At 41.0% G+C, this 17342-nt stretch overlaps 2 protein-coding genes across 4 annotated transcripts in view; both read left to right on the forward strand.

Annotated features, from left to right (window-relative positions):
• The window catches only part of ITGB1 (integrin subunit beta 1), a 387977-nt gene that overhangs the window by 248099 nt on the left and 122536 nt on the right, over window positions 1-17342 (forward strand). The window lies entirely within an intron of this gene.
• The window catches only part of NRP1 (neuropilin 1), a 114358-nt gene that overhangs the window by 85910 nt on the left and 11106 nt on the right, over window positions 1-17342 (forward strand). For 2 of the 3 annotated variants that reach the window (XM_075492478.1, XM_075492479.1), the window contains exons 11-13: window positions 3926-4070; window positions 7018-7122; window positions 10135-10194. In XM_075492478.1, coding sequence (XP_075348593.1) covers window positions 3926-4070; window positions 7018-7122; window positions 10135-10194 — 310 coding nt within the window. The remainder of the gene's footprint in view (window positions 1-3925; window positions 4071-7017; window positions 7123-10134; window positions 10195-17342) is intronic. The other variant, XM_075492480.1, reaches the window with a different exon arrangement.

The raw sequence follows: 17342 nt of genomic DNA on the forward strand, positions 1-17342 counted from the left end.
GTTCATAGGTTCAGGCAGAAACTGCAAGACATTTACAGAGGAGGGCCACATGAATTGCTGAGTTAGATGCCAAGGAAAAGAAAATGAGTGTGGCCCAGAAAAGTTTCTGGGAATGTACCTATTTTGGTTTGTCTTTGAATGTATGCTTTTCAGGACATAAATTGCACTGAGTGTTTAGTTTATTTACCCCAAATCCCATTCATTAAGTCTTCCATCCCATTTTGGTATCATTGCTCATAAAGTGCATTTTTGCCTCAAAAAGCACAACTGTTTTTTCGTCCTCCTACCCTGTTCCTTGAGGAAACCAGTGGGCATGCACTCCTGTTCATGAACTGGTGCTGCAGTACTGGGATGATCAGGGAATCACATACCAAAATGTGCCCTCAAAAGGCAAATCGGTGTGATGCTTGGCAGATGGGAATCCTGAGAGTTGCTCCGTATCTCAGCTGCGTTAGTCTGAAAATTAGATGTAAAAGCTGTTTTGCCATATAGACTCATCCATTGGACAAACCTGTGTTTCCTTAAAGGAAGAGCTGAGTGGGCCCATGGATGTAGCTTTTCCAGGCACATTTGGTAAATATTGGACTTCATTCTCTCCTGTTTTAATCTCACTGAATATGTCTGCATTTTCTCACTTCTCATCACTTTTCATCATTTGTTTTGGGGATTAAAACTAAATGAATTCAGCCTTTGCAGTCAGCTCCTTTCTCTTGTTACCATGAGTTTTGACTTCATCATAAAGTGTGAAGAGAGTGTAAATCAACAATGGGATCTAACCACTTTCTTTCTAAAATAGATGTTGTTTTGACATGTACTTCTACACTGTGGCTCAACGAGGGAAAAAAATAATGCCATATGCTTTCAAAGCAGTGCGCCGTCTGCTGCATGGCGTTCTGTTTTCTAATACAAGCACTTGCCATCATTGTCAGAAGTTAGCAGTTTGACAAGAAAACTAGTGTGCTAACTAACGCACTGAGCCCATCCTCAGCTTTCATCACTAGCAGAAATTAACTTTCAAGATTAGTGCAATGGGGAGGGCTGGAATTCAAATCTCTTGTGGCATAATTATAATCCTGCTCAAAAATTCAAGACATTTAATAAACTTTCTTCTAAAACACAAGTTTTCTTTAAAGAAAATCAGATAAATCCTATGATTTGGGAGTCTGAGAGATTTAAAATGTTAGTACTGGCATGTAGTATTTTAAATGTAAGTGGAGCTGGGTGGGACAGAATGCTTATAATGAGTCACAGCAGGAATGTGGATTAGAAACAGCCCTGTTATATGAAATGAAACACATCATTTCACTTGGTTAAAGTCTTGACTTTCAATAAACAAACAACTGCATTTTAGGAAAAGAAAGAGCAATGACAAGCTAAACATAACAACAGAATATGTCCAAAGGATGACACATCACCTTGTTTCTCAACTTAGTCTTGTCATCCATGCCTGTAGCTCCTTTCACTAAGACAACAATAACTTTCCTCTGTGGCTGACCCAATTTCTGTTATTTTTGAATGTGCAGAAAGTTTCCCCTTTAGCCTACCTCAAGCACTCAAAGGAGTGAACATCACTCAAATCCTCAAACAACCACCCAGAACCCCATTTTCCTTTCAAGATACAATTTGTATTTCTTCTCCATAGTCTTATTCAAGCTTACTCCATAAAGTCATCTTTCTCTTTCATACTTCTTTCCTCCTTCCACTTACCTACTGATATTTTTGGGGGGGGGGTTTACACCTCCTCTCATCATTTCTGGTACAAGAAACTTCTGACTATCCTGCCATTTGGAACAACCTTTTTAGATTTTTCTGCCGTGTTTATTTTGATTTTAAAAGATATTAGGAAGAATTTTTTTCCTCTCATCAGTTTAGCTTCTTTTTCATTTAGCTATTATTTATTAAAACTTATCTTTGTAATGAAATAAAGCAATTTGTGACATAGCATGTATAAAAGACACAAAGTGAAGTTTTACTGTATACTCCTCTCTCCTCCCCCACAAAGAATATCAGTACGTGTTTTAAATGAACAGTCAAAATTGAATCACAGGCAGCTCTGCACTACAAAGGACAATGATTCAATATAATTATGATTCAATATAATTCTAGATGCCTATTGAATTCTAATGTCTATGTGTCAGTACTCCAGTACTGATGTCTTTTATAAAACAGTTTTCATTATAATATGTTGCTATTAAGACTACTATTAAAAAGGAAGCAAGGATTCCTCAGATACATGTGTCTGTCTACTTTTTACACATAAAATGGCATTCATTCTTTCTTATATGGTAGGTAGTTTTTCTGATCATTTGCACTATATTGCTATTCAAATATAATAATATGTAATTGCATGTTAATTAGATCTGACAGGCTATCTACATGTGAATTCTTGACAACTGTCTTCCAAGCACTGGCAGAACACCAGGTCAATCAGTGCCCCTTGAAGACACCTTGGAGGTACAATCTCCCCTAGGAAATAGGAGCAGAAACATTAATATCAAAATTATTTTTTTAATTTAGTTGGTCATAGTCTCCCACCATTATTGGCTTTTGTGACTGGCACTCTAACCAATGGCCGGAAGGGGTTGTGAACCATTGGTTCATAATACAGAGGTGCACAGTAAAAACAAGCAAGGCTTTTAGGACTGCACTGAAAATACAAGCAACAATCAGTTTTACCTATGCTGGTTTTGTGCTTTGGGAAATACAGCCAGCTTTCCCCATGGCCTCTGTTTTATCTGCCCCCAGATCAATAGGAGGAGTTCATTGCAGGTTGGGTTTTGTTCTCATCCAAAATGAAGGACATCTGGTGGTTTCTTCCTGAAGAAGGCTTCAGGCTTCGCAGCTATGAGTTGGAAGTATCTTATCAATAGCGCTCCTAATCCCAAATTTGAACTCCAGTTCAAAGAAGATGGTTTTTAATGTTTTGCCATTTAACTAATAAAGAAAAGTTGAAAATATTGTACTTTAACTTCATTGTTAACTACATCTTCATATTTTGTACATTAGAATATTCTCTACATGATATTCCGAAGTTATTTTTTACCATAAAATAGGGTAAAAATAACTCTTTTTGCCTACCTTGGGTTATAAACTCCTCATGGCAAGGACTGTTTCTTTGTACAGTTAATTCATTCTAAGGACCAGTCATCTCCATGGAGGCACCCGAGGTGTTGCTCTAAGCACAAATTATAACTTGTTCTATATGCAAAAGATCACTGACAAGAGAAGCTGAAGGTATCAAACGAATGCCATTGAGAGCTGCATTATGGCTGAAGAACCCAGAGTGCAACTCAGAGAAGAGATTTTTGTCTGAAATGTACATTTGCTGACCTGCCTTGCCCGTTAGATTATATTGCAGTTTTGTCAGGAAGCAGCTTTCTTCTTTCTTTCTTTCTTTTTATTCTTATTCAATAGCAGGCTCACTGGAAGAACTCTTGTAGCTACTGTTCCCGGAGTTTAATTTATGCCTTTTGAAATCACTACAACTTGTGAAACTCTGTCACTGGGGGAAATCAGATTTAAATTTTCTCTTGAATAGTTGGATTATTATTGTAACCACTTAAAAGGTGACAGGATCTTCACCTCAGCCATTTTTTTTCCCTGAGAAGTGTTGAAAATGTCAGCCAGTTAAACCCCAGATCAGAGCGTCATTTAAAAACATGTCTCATTAAACACTCAGCTCTTGTTATGACCCTGATGGATTGGTTGCTACTGAGTTTATGAAAAATGAAATGCATTACTTTTCCGAGAAGCTTTAACTATGTATTTTCCATTCTCATTTAGGACAGGAATGCCTGACACTTATTAAGCGGTTAGAATCTGGCCTACTGCTAGCCTAATTCAAAGAGCAGAGAATGAAGGGAAAGACATGAGTGTTGAAAATAGCTTTTTTTTTTTAACAAGTAGCATTTTTCATGCTTTGTAGACTTTTGAAGGCAACACCAACTATGACACGCCTGAACTGCGGACTTTTGAACCTGTATCGACGAGATTCATCCGCGTCTACCCTGAGAGAGCCACACACGGAGGACTGGGGCTGCGAATGGAGCTGCTGGGCTGTGAACTTGAAGGTAATTGCTCTGCTAGAGATGAATGCACTTTATTATTTTCATAAATACATTCTCCACTTAGACTACTGCTGAACACTGCTGTGTCTGTACAGGCAGCACGTCAGACTCTCGCTTCCGTGACTGCCATTAGTGCTGTTTCTTGGCCTAATCAGTTCCTTCTCTGCAGACATTTGAATATGCCCAAGGCACAAATATTATTCTTTCTCCCATTCCTTTGTTGAATCACAGTGATATTCTCCACATGGTTTTCTGTTCCCTTAAGCAGCCTTATGATTATACTTTGGAGAAGCATAGAGCTATTAGGAGAGAATAAAGACAGGAATTTATATTTTATGTTACGTGATACAACACTGGAATGGATGTTCTCTGAGAATGCAGAGGGAGCTTTGCACTAAATATAGCAATTATGTCCCTTGCTCCTTCAAAGGACATGAAAATCACACCAGACACTATGGTGGGCAACGATTACTTGGCTGGACAGGCTCTGTGCTGTTCCTTTTGGGGTGCAGAGGGGGCCTCTTTGTTCCTTACCAAGCTTTAACTTTGCAAGAGTGTGTAGGAGATGAAAGACCTGGAAAAGCAGTTTAGACATTTATCCTTGGACTGTGACATGAAGTCCAGCTTTGATTCTTGTTATATAAACAATAATTATTTAACTTCATAGATAACTACAGATAACACTACATGAATTTCACAATTTTATACGATGGATAATGGTATAGTGGCACGGCTTATAAACCACACAGCTGAACAATACGCAGAATAACAAACCATGTTATTCAGGGTTTCATATGATACCTCATATAGAAGTAACTGAACAGGCTCCCAAGATGAATGGAACTGACTGCTCTGCCTCCATTTCTTTCTCACCATTTCTCCTCCAAGGCGGAAGAGTGGGAGGCATTTGCTGTGAGAACTGATGAGTTCTGTGTTGTTTTTTAGTGAAGGCCAGATTGAATAAGTGTGCTTTTTACTTGGCCCGGAAAGTGGGGAGGTTAGAAATACTTCTTAGTTCCTGCAGGAAGTCCTCATTTCCTGTGGGAATACTTAGTTCCTGCAGACTATTGTGCTACTTGCTCAGAAAAAAGAAAACCCAGCACCTGCCTCATGTACACTCACAACCTGTGGGCAAAGTCCTTCAGCCACAGGGCTCCTGTAGCCACCTAGACATCAAGAAGCAAGTCTGTGGACCACCTTACAAGAACACATTACTCAGTGAGATGGAGGAGCCAAAAAGGAGACTGACCAGGCAAAACACCTTTGCTTTTAGGGAAACTGCAGCAGCAAGTACAATTTTTCCCTGGGACGCATCTACTTGCATTTGTCTTTCTGCTGTGGTGTACTTTTGAAGAGTGGTCACCTGTAGGTCACCCATGGACAGGTGAGGTCAATTCCCATTTTACCCGTGGGAGAAGCACTATAAGAAAATTTTGTTGTATAACTGTATCTTAAGGAGGGATTTGAATGAAGAGAAGTCACTTGAGATTTACTGAGAAGGAAAGGAGTTGAGCTGAGAAAAGAATCATGGAGGTAGGCACAGACAGGAGTAGAAATCAGCTGTCCAGCAGTAACGAGCAAGGGGAAGCTTAGTGTGCTCAAAGCATCCCAGAGGGGCTTATATGAAATGATGGCAGAGATGTAGGCAAGCTGGAGGCTATACAGGGGCATGAAGATCAAGATAAGAAACTTAACTCAATGTAGAAAGGTAGAGGGAGCTCCCAGAGGGGTTTTTAAAGAGATGTGGGGAACAGACGCTCTGCATAATTCATAATAGGTACAGAAATGTTTCTTTAACTAGGGCTAGATTTTACCTGTAAAGCATAGGTTAGGGTCCTAAAGAGCCAAGTTTCATCCCAGAATATAGCTACTTCAGAAACTACCATCCCTCCTGACATTTTCAGGCCAAGAAGTCAGTGCTTAAGATCTTATGTGGCCAGCAGGCTCTGGAGGCAGTGGAAGGGTAAAGAAGAATCCAAGAAAGGGATGCATTACTGCATAGCTTATAATGAGAGTAAAACATTGTTAATGAAAATAACAGTAGGTGAGAACAGACAAAAGCCTGGATCACATTCCCAGTCTGGTTATCTTAAGCCAGGGAACTATACTTGCAGCATAAAACATAAACCTAAACATAACACCAAGTATCTGCATTCTGATTTTCCAGATGTGGTATGTTTTGCAGATACGGGGGTATAGATATATTTTCTGGCATCTTGCACAAATCTCAAGCTTTTAACTGTAATGACAAAGGTCAGACTTTTACTGGTTATGCAGCAGCTACCGGAAAGTCATCACCAATGAGAAGCAAGCAGGTGGCCAGGAGGAGTGACTGACATCACTGATGTCTTATTTATAACTTCAGCAAAAACAAAAGAAACTCCTTCCAGATCTCCTCATTGAGCACAAAGTGATTCTACATCACACTGCCTTCCTGCCACTGTTACCAGGGCTCTGCTCAGACATTTCCTCTCCTACATGTGCTCTGCAGAGAAGTTTCTTCAGCAATGTGGTGGGTGCTGGAGAAGTACCACCTTGAGCATGCACCCCTCCTGCTCCTCTGTACAGGCCCACTCACAGGCACTTTGGCCTGCAATAAAATGATGGGTTTTCTACCCCTCCCCAAGCCTCCCGTTCTGCCTTGCCAGGCTTTCACTCTTCATCGGTAGGAACAACAAACACTCATCAGCCAGTGAATAGACAGTCCCGGGCTTTGCTGCCCAACTCCGCTCGGCCCTTGAGCTCAGATACAGCAGAGTGCCTTGGCACAAGGAGGCAGAACAGATATGTCCCATTGCAAAGAAATACTAACTAACCTGCAAAGTGCAGTTGCTCCTTTCCTCAGATACAACACGTGAAGACAGCATATGGTGCTCATCAAAATGTTACTGCCAATTGCATGCTGATTCTCCAGCACACGTCTTAACTGAATGACTGGATTTTGTTTCAGCTCCTACGGCTGTCCCTACCGTTTCCGAAGGCAAGCCCGTGGATGAGTGTGACGATGACCAGGCAAACTGTCACAGTGGCACAGGTGATGACTACCAACTGACAGGTGCAGAAACCATCCTCATTCCATTGCAGCTTCATTGTAGCTCATATCCATTACCAGTTATCAGCTAAACATTTGCACTGATTTAATCACTCAACATAAATGGACATTGGTATGCAGTTTGTATTGTCAGTGCTGTCAAAACATAGGCATCTGCCTTTTACATATGACAATACTTTTGATTGTTTTCTCAGCTATGTAATTTTTGAAGCAAATAATAGTGACTAGCTGGAAGAGAGGGCAAATTTTTTGAGCAGGAATTGTGTCTAATCAAATGTCCTAATCAAACTTTCTCTTATTAAGAAAAAAGCTGGACAAACCTTTTGAGGTTTATTGTCTGAGACTGAAGAACTCGAAATGAAATATTGTTTAGGTTCAAGATACATATACGCTTCCATACCCAAAATTTTGTATAGGACTCAAATCTCAGCGCCAAACCTTTCCCAGACAGAAACAAAGCAGATTCGTTTCATCAAAGCATACTTACACATAGACTGCCAGAAGTATTTCCATGAGCTTCCCCACCAACACTGCATTACAGCCACAGAGGGGCTGATGTTCTTCAAGCTGCCATCACTAGCAGAAAATAGGAGGGAGAAACATAACATAGTCTGCATCTGGAATGGAGGAAGCTTGCTAGTTTTCATATTCTTCCACTTTTGCACAGAACCACTGTCCTTCTGAGAGAGCTGACACTGCACCACTACGTTTTTGATCTCTTCTTGGAGGTCACTTGCTCCACAAAGCTCTGGGCCTGTTTGATGAGATCTTCCTGTAGCAGATCTATACATCTACAGTAATTGAGCTTATTTTTGGACACAGTGACACAAGTTATTTCATCACTGCTCCCTGGTGTGCTTATCTAATAAATGTTTATTGCTTCTTATATCCATGATATAAAATAGCATTAAAATCTGGCAATAGCTGTCCAAGAGGGCACTGGGAAACCTTAGGTAAGAGATTGGCTTTTTGGAAGCAGCCAAGTAGAACATCCGACAGCAGATACAAATGAAAGTGCAGTTTCAGCATCAAACCCTTTCTGAGCTTTACCAATGTCTCCTGTAAATGCATGTTGCAAATCATAAATCGAAAAACAATTCTTGAGTAGAAAAGACACCGCATGGTCACTGTCACTGCTTTTCAAATCAGTGTCCCAGATGAATCTTATTCTTTTTGAAAACAGCCATGCAGGGAGTCTGATAAAATAGTCTGTATTGTGTTAAGGTAGCTCAGAACACTTTCAATGTTACTAAACATTGTAATTGATTTATTTTTCTGAAAGGAAACAGCCAGGTAAGGAAGCACTGGGGCTTCCTGCAAAGCCCTACACTGAGGGCTGGCTTGCAAAGCCCAATAGGTAGAAATATATTTCACATAGATGGAGGCTGTGTGAGGGGAAGGAGACAGATATATGCAAGCACCTTCTCTGTTCACTCATAGTCTCTGCACTTCAGGGAGCTCAGGACTGCATCCCACATGTCCCTTAGGGAAAGCTTATTGAGCAGAAGAAACTCCCTCTGGCAATTTTTGCAGGTTGTGCTTAGGGAGCAGTTTATAATCTCTAAGACAAAGGAACAGCCACCGGCTTTCCTGAGCACCAGCTCTTTTGGGGAACTGAACCTATTTCAGTGCTAAAATTGAAAATGACTACATTTCCCTTCTACAAAAGTGCAGACGCTTTAGTATAATTTATTACTATACCGCCTAGAAACCCTGAGCAGTGCATGCCCAGTTGTTCTGGACACTGTAGAAACGCTGCATTGTATGTATGATGTTACATGTAACACTAAAATGCACAGAAGTGATTTTACCAATAATTTCAGTGTAAACATTCTTTTCTTCCTCCAAAATGCGTAGAAGGAAAGTATGTAAATCTCGTGGCCCGTTAAGGATAGCAGGGCAATGCAGAGGGGATGTCCTCAGTGCCTTACCCTCTTTTATCCACTCCTGATGTGAGTGTGGCACCCGCATTCTCATGGGGACGACAGTTAGAGTCACTTCCCTGATAGCACTTGCACATATGTGAGTATCACAATGAAGCCTCCCTTGCAATTAACTGTAATTGTGCTGTAGGCCAGATTCCTTCCTGCTCTATTTGGACCCCATACAGAGCTACTCTATTTGCGTGGCTTATAACATTTCCCATCAGATCATTCTCACAAACATAAAGCTGATATAGCTTGGGCATTCATTCTCATTGGAAGTCATCATAGTCATCCTTTCTATAATGCTTTAAGCACTTGCTTGCTGGAGAAAAGAAAAGCCATTGACTGGTAATCAGCACCCCACTGTGCATTTATAATTGTGCTAATTTACTTTTTGTTTCCTTTATCAATATGAGGCTTGCTTTAAAAAGTCAAGTATTTTAAAAATATCAATTAGTGAGCTTAGGAGAGGGCCATGACCCCACTCACCTCTTGTTCATCTGCTTGAAGAAGAAGACAGAGGGGAAGTCCTTAATTCCTCCTGCTCTTTGAGACACAAGTGAAACCTGCCTTAGACTATAGCCTAAAGTTGGGCAATTCCCGTGCACCTCTCTTGTGAGCTGGTCTCACAACGCAGCTGTGAAACAACGCACAGGGAGGACCCAGCGTGGCAGGGGCTGGAGGACCTCACATCCCTGATATGAGAAACAACATGCCATGGGTGAATGCACAAACTGGTGACTATTAGGAGATGCTACAGAGATCAGTCGCTGACTTCCCATGTAATTTGGAGCAAATCACTGTCTATAAAATGAAGGTGGCCACAGGGACATGGTGAGGATTCATTAGTTGGTGTTTGCAAGGACTCCAAAGATATACAGCTTTATTTAAGAATGCGTTCTTGTTTTCTTTTTTGATAAAGGAAACCAGATCTTTAATGTCATATTTTTATGCTTAAGCTCACATACTCAGTTACCTACATGTCTAATAAAGATGGTAATACTTCAGATTTATATATAGGATATTTCTAATGACTGCTGTGTCCTTTGTTGTGTCCCATGTATCATGATATGCTTAATTTCTTTTCCAGGTGGTACTACAGTGCTGAATACAGAAAAGCCAACAGTAATAGACAATACATTACAACCAGGTAAAAAAAAGATTTTTCTTATTGAAAACATAATAAATTCCATACCCAAATTTCATGCCAGATACAAAATAATGAATTGCAGCACTTCCTGACTTCTCATTCCCTAAAAGTCTCTGAAGTAAAGAAGCATCTGGTCTCTCAGCTCTGTACAGTAAATATTTTATTCCTTTCATCCACATGTAGACACAGCAGAGAACAAGATTTCCTTCTGCATCAGCAAATGCCAAATGCTGACAAAATTAAACTAACTTAATCACACAGTGCACTCTGTTTAAATGTGGCATGTCAGTGACACAAAGTGTGTTTGCAAACTCCGGGAAAACAAAAACAGAGCTACACAGGCCCACTCACTATTTATATCCCTGGTTTTACAAAACTAAGACAAGTAAAGTTTGCCAGTTTTCTCCACCAGGGAGCTGGCAGTTTTACAATATTGTTTTCTAGCAAGTTTTCTCAAAATGGAGTTACATAAGCTGCTACCATGAACTTGAAAAGGGAAAAACAAGTTGTGGCTGGCAGCAGGTCCTTTTTACTTAATCAATAGAATAACTAGCAGCTTTTAAAATCCTTAGTTTGCTGCTTCCACAGCTTTCATACCATTTTTTAATATCCTGTACAATTTACTGGGAGTGGGGGAGAGGATAGATTTGGGCAGAAAACCCAAACTCCAAAAACTATGAGCACCAGTTTAACATGCTTTGCATTAATAACTGTGGAGCGGTAAAGAGGTCAGTTTTCAGTTACTCCCATTTCCTCCATTAAAGTACGGTCAGGCACAGTCTTGCCAGTGATTTATTAACAGGGTGGGTAAGTGTTTATCATTGTTTCCTCAACCAAGTGACACAATCCGCTTTTGCTTCAAGTAAAAAAATGGGACTAATAATGCAAAAGTTTCCTAAAGGACACTGATGGTGTCGACCTGATTAAGAGATAGAGCTAACTTACCTCAGACATTGTTCCCACCCTCGGCCTCTGCGTTCTGATGTTGCAGAGGCGAGTGCTTTTACTCCCCTCAAAATTTGTCTCCAGGGTCATCCAGTTGGCTTAGTCAGCATACGCTATTTCTGGCTCTGCCCTGCTTTATGAGCAGAGGGAGATTGTGGAGTGCCGGTGCAGCGAGAAACACGACGGCAGGCCGGCCCGCCGTGGCGGGACACCTCTCCACGCTGCTCTCCCACAGCCAGCGTTGCTGAAGGGCCGGAGGGCTGCTGGTGATCCCACCGTTCGGAGAGGGCTGGGGGGTGCAAAGGAATAAAGGATGCTGTGCAGTGGTTTTAGAGTAAAACACCTTAATATTTATGTCTGAAATGATCTTTTAGCTTTCTATTTTGCTGAAACGAAGGATTTTTTTAGTGTTTGTAACTATCTTCCTGCATTTAAACAAATTGCAGATTCATAAAGTGCCTCTGTGCAATGCAGTTTTCCTCCCTCCTCCCCAGTGCCGGTTGCATTTACAGGTTGTGTTTAATCCCTTTGGCTTGGGTGGGACTCTCCAGTCATAGATTGACTGTTTCTGCCAGAGATTAAGATATCCTCATTTTCTCTCCTTACTTCCCTCCTGCACCACCTTTGCTTACTCCATGATGAGCCAATTTTTTTCTCTAGTAAAGGAGTTTCTGAGGTTCCCTTCAGAGCATGCCAATGTTACTTCCATGCATTGTGCTGGTAGGAACTGTTTCCTTCCGGGGAATAAGGGACAAGTTCACATCCCAAACTCCAGGCTCCCACATGGCAGCACATTACAAAGATCATAGATAGAGATCAGTCAGATGCTAATAAATAAGAATAAGGTTTCCAGAATCTCCAGTTTAAGACATAAAGGTTTCCAGCTGCTTCATAATCCCTCACTGAAAACCAGCCAGAAAACTCCCAAAAAGGGGCAGACAGAAATTCCTCTCAACACGGGGAAACCCCTCCTGGCATGAAGGTGGTGTAAGCATTTCCTTTTGCATGGTGGGGCATGGGTGGACCTAGCTGGCACGATGAAGCACATCAGAGCAAGAGGCCATGCAGCAGGGAGCGAGAGTCTGCTACAGCAGCCACAGATAATGTCGTTCAAACTGGCCTTGAAGTTACAGAGCTGCTCAGGGCCCCTCCAGCTGGCTGAGGATCAGTGCACTCCAGCTCTTTCAGCTATTCTCAAGCTGAACAAGGTATGAATTTAACACACCAAGGACTGAGCCTTCAGCTTCAGCCTTAATTCCCGCTAAGGGCTGGTTTAAGATGCTAATACACCTTGAGGTAAATGGTGAACTCCAAGCCAAAGAGCTGTTCCAGATCAGTTGCAGATGCAGGCTCCAGTGGGTAACGCTGCATGGGCTATGCCGTGCCAGTGCTGGCCACAGCAGCTTGTGCCACAGTGATTCAGGACAGAGATTTACCAGCCCTCTCAGTAGCAGCCCCTGCCATGGCGCAGGTACTTCCACAATAGGTGCTAGCACCATGTATTGCTGTCCTCCTGCCTGCATTCAAGCTTGCAAACACCCCTAATCTTGTTATCCCAGACTAACATGCTTGTGTGTGTCAAAGCCTGAGATTATCCTATTCCAACCAGCTTTCATACACTGGAAACAGTTAAGAGCAAATAGCTGGAAAGCCTCCATGTATAAACAAGCTTTCCATCAAGGAGACTTTTACAGTTCATTTCAAGGGGACTGAATTGTAAGAAAATAAAAAAGAATCATTATTTCAAACTGCTAAAAATGTTCAAAGGTTTTGATTTTTTTTAAGAGAGGATCTACTTTCTTCCTCAAACTTAAAAAGATGCCTTTAACAAATCTGTCTGTCAATGTAAATACCTTTAAGGCCTCAGTCCTAAGAGTTACCAACATCTAGTCTTTTTGAACACATCTTTTTCAATTCCAAAGGACTATTTGAAATGCTTGACTCTTAGCTATTTACATACAGAGCAAGCTGTTCATTTACATTATGTGCTCTCAGCATGTAAGCTCAGTCCTTTGTAAAGCAGACTGTTCAAGAAGTATCTTGTTTTTCACACATGTAATAGCTATTTCAGAAAAATATAACTAAGAAATCCTGAGGTTAAAATCTATGCTAAGAAATAATTTAAAGGTAGAATAGGTCTGATTCGCATTTACGGTGGGACAACTTTGCATCAGTAAAGGGATATTAAAGCAGTTAAATTATCATTTACTATCATTTAAGGTAATTCTGTGCTGCCAGCATAAGTGGTATAAAAAGGTGAAATGCAAATACAAATCAGACCCAATATACTACTTTGAAGTGGTCCAAATTATGTTTGTAATTTCCCATTTTACTGTTGATTTACCCTTTGGCAAGAGCATCCTGTAGAGAATTTTCATAGCATCTTTAATGCCATCATGCTCCTTCTTGCCTCTTGTTGGAGGAGTTATGAAAATATGTCAAAGTCTGTGGGCCACAAAAGATTAATGGACTTGCAAGAAACTCACTCAACTAGATTTTCAAATGACTTTCTTGTTTGTGTGCAGTAGTGGTTCCAGCTGTGAGCAAGATGTGGTCAAGAAGCACAGCTGTTGGTCATTCTTTGAGAGGATAAATCTGTTTTAATTCAGTATCACGTACCCTACATTTTGAAAAAGGCATATGGGATTTTGTCACACCTCCCTCTCAGATTCTCATCTGAACTGCTGCTATTTGGTTACATAATAGCTGGTTTTCTTCATCCTCTCAATACATACAAACCCAGAGATCAATCACCTATTGGCAGGAGAATTATCCTAGCAGAGGAATGGGCCAGCGCTGCAGAGGGAGCCCACCAAATGCTACTCGCCCCTACTTTCCTTCCTTCCACCAGAGCTGCCAAGCTATAGTTCAAGGACAAAGAAGAGGACAGATTGCCTGTAGCTTACTGTGAGCTACTGTATCAGCCCCCTGGGACCTTTAATAGAAGTGTTGAACTATTCTGTCTTTTGCTGGGGCAGATCCATTGTCCATACAACTAATGAACCTATCCTGATGCTACAAGTGTCTATTATTAATTTGCTAGCAGGTCTATTTTTTCTTTTTATGGGTCCCTGGGAGAAGCATTGGAAGAGACATGAGAACAGACAATAAGAGATGGCATGTTTAAGGAGCCCATAAAATAAGAGCACTCTGAAATGCCTTGCCTTTGACCTTCAGTCCCGTTGCTGTGATTGTCTAAGGAATATATTAACACAATCACTTTTAAGAAAACAATAGGAACCTAGCAAGAAATAGCTAACTGAGAGCAGGTACTGGTCAAATCCTGCTCAGTTTCAGGGGATTCTCATTAACTTCTGCATGGAAAAGAAGTTCATTTTTATGCTACACCATGCTGTCTGTGAGACCAAAGCCAAGGAACACAGGCATGGCCAAAACATATCAGACTTGGGCTCTTTGCCAATTTCCTGGACTATATATTTCAAATGAAAGTGTAAGAAATTCTTTATTAGATGGTGCTGTGAAATATAGCTCTGCTGTGAAACTCTCCTTCTAATCCCAATGTTCAGAGCTGGCTTCAGACCATGAAGCAAAAGGCTTTTGTCACTCCCTGCACTTTAGAATTAACAATTAAATTCTGGATATTTTCCTTATCCATTTTAGTGTCCAGTTCTCTTTGAATTGTGTTCAGCTTTAGCAGCATTTGAGGGAAGCAAGTATCGCTCACATCATATGAGAAATTTTTTTCCTTTGATCCGCATTGAACTTCACTGGATATCTCACAATTCTCAGGCTATGAAATGGAGAAAACAGAATATTGTAATCTTCCTTCTCTGGATTCTTCACCCATTTACATATTTCTCCTGTGTCTTCTGCTATTTATTTTTATTCAGAGTTGAACAATACCAGTCCTTTCAATCTCTTTGTGCTACGTGCTCATTTATGCTGTGTGATATCTTCAGATTGATGTGATCTATCTACCACTGTTCTCCTTTCTTGTGGTTTGAATACCACACAGGCTATCACTAGCTTTGCATGATATAATCCTTCGGGATTAATAAGATTAATTTTGTTTTACGTTTTCTAAGACCTTTTCTAAAGTTCTGTTTCATGGCTCTGATGTCAAAGCCATGCAATATAGCTCTCCCTAGGCCTCCTTGGCAATGAAAGGCTATTTTTCACGAACTTAAAACCCTTTAATTCATTTCAATGTCACTCTGTTTCTTTAAAAACTCCCCTTGATTTTCAGATGTCCCCTTTCGGGCAAGATGTCTTTGATCATGGCCCCATTGTCTAGAAAAAAAAAACATATACTGAAGAAAGAAACATAATGGATTGCCTTTCTGCACTCATGTGCGCACAGGCTGAGTTCTGCTTCTTCAACGTTTTGAGCCCAAAGAGGGATTATTCACCTCAATCTGCCCCTTTCCTAGAAAGGGCTAGGGTCCTCCAGGAAACGTTTTCTCCACAGTGAATTCCTGTGCCAGACATTATCTGTTTAATTCATTTGTTCCCAGCTAGGATGCATATTCGTGACACTGTGGAGCAGACCCCCTTGGAGGCCAGCGGGAGGGAGGGGGGAGGCAGGCGGGATGGGGCAGATGAAAGGCGGGAGCCAAGAATGAGGGCTCAGTGCGGAGAGATGCCACAGCACAGTTGAGGTACTGACAGGCGGAGGAGAGGGGCAGGAGCTGCCGTACGCTCAGACCTCTCTGCTGACAGAAAGAAATGTTCTAGGGGCCAGAGGGGAGAGGGCACAGCGGCTGCAATGCAGGAATCCAGTGAGCTGAGTTAAAACTGTGTCTGGGAGCAAGGACCCGCCAAACAAGGACACAGCAGGCAAGGAGAGAATGATAGATGAACCCTTTTTATATCCATTCTGTCCCAACCTACTCACCTGAGGCTTTCTCTGTGTTGATAAAATGATTGTTCTAGTTTACTTGCCATTAAAATCTAGGTTGTGAGTTCAAAAGCCTTTCCAGTCTTCCCTGGGCAGCTCACTACGCGGAGGAGGTCGTTGCCTCTTCAGACTGGAAGAGCTCCACCTCAAAGGTCTGGCCAGCCACAGGTCCCAACACACTTCCCATATTTCTCCATATTTTCCCACAATAAACAAAACACATTCTAGGGGCTGCATTATCTTTCCTGGCTTTTTTTTCTATAATGGGCAAGAAAGCAAAAGAACACAATTCTTCCCCCAGAGCTGATACTGATGGGAGCACAGAGTCCTTTGTTCTTAGTTCATACTTGCACAAAGCACCTCATTAAAGTAAACCTAAGTTATTCCTTTAATAAGGCGTGAGTCATGCCTGAGAAAAGACTTCAGGATTTGGTCACATTGCTGTGGGAAGGCTATTGCTCTACTGGGAGTTGTCATTGCTCAAGGTGAGGTAAAGGTTCATACCAATGGGGTAGGAACCAAAAGCCCAAAAGATTCCAAACTGCTTCTGAAAATAAGAAATGCAAGGGATTTATATGCTATCTTTGTATAATCTTTCCATTCAAATTCCAAGTTCTATTGAAGAAAATAAGCTACTATGTATTAAACCTTTGGGCAGAATTTAAGAAAAGCTGAAAACAAGATATGATCTCATCCTGACCATAATACCAGACTTCCCTTGTTTTACGTGGAGCTTGTTTTGAAGCTTATTTTGAGTTCATTTGGCAATCAGCCACATTTGTCCCTTTTCCGTCTCAATTTGTCCATTTCAATGCTGCCATCTTGTGGGCCTACTTAACTGTCTGGAAGATGCTGAAATAAGTTCCTTACTGAAGCCATGTACTATACATTTCACCAGAAATCCTCTCCTGCCAAGGACATTCCATTAGTGTTTCTGCCCTTTCTTATTTTTGTCCAAATCTTATTGTGAGTTGCTGCAAAACGTTGCACAGTTATGGTACAAATAGATATTATCAACCAGCAAGTATATCTGATAAGTAAGCCAGAGCTTTCTTTTTGAGTCATATATGTTACTGTACAGTTACCAGCTAATGTGGGCAAATCAGAAGAATTAATCTAACCACAAAAAAATCCACAAATATGGGTCATAAAGAGACAAGAAACAACCACATCATTTACTAGAAATAGTCGTTCTTCATCTGTTTCCCAGCAGAGCTGCTCTTGCTATATCTTCTCAGAGTTTCAAGTAGGAACAGCTCTGTTAATGGTCAAATGCATGCATTCGGTTTCGAAGTACAAAATTTGAATTATGCAATTAATAATCACATTTTGTCCCTCCTTTTCC

The sequence above is a fragment of the Mycteria americana genome, chromosome 2, assembly GCF_035582795.1.
Source record: "Mycteria americana isolate JAX WOST 10 ecotype Jacksonville Zoo and Gardens chromosome 2, USCA_MyAme_1.0, whole genome shotgun sequence".
Classification (NCBI taxonomy): domain Eukaryota; kingdom Metazoa; phylum Chordata; class Aves; order Ciconiiformes; family Ciconiidae; genus Mycteria; species Mycteria americana.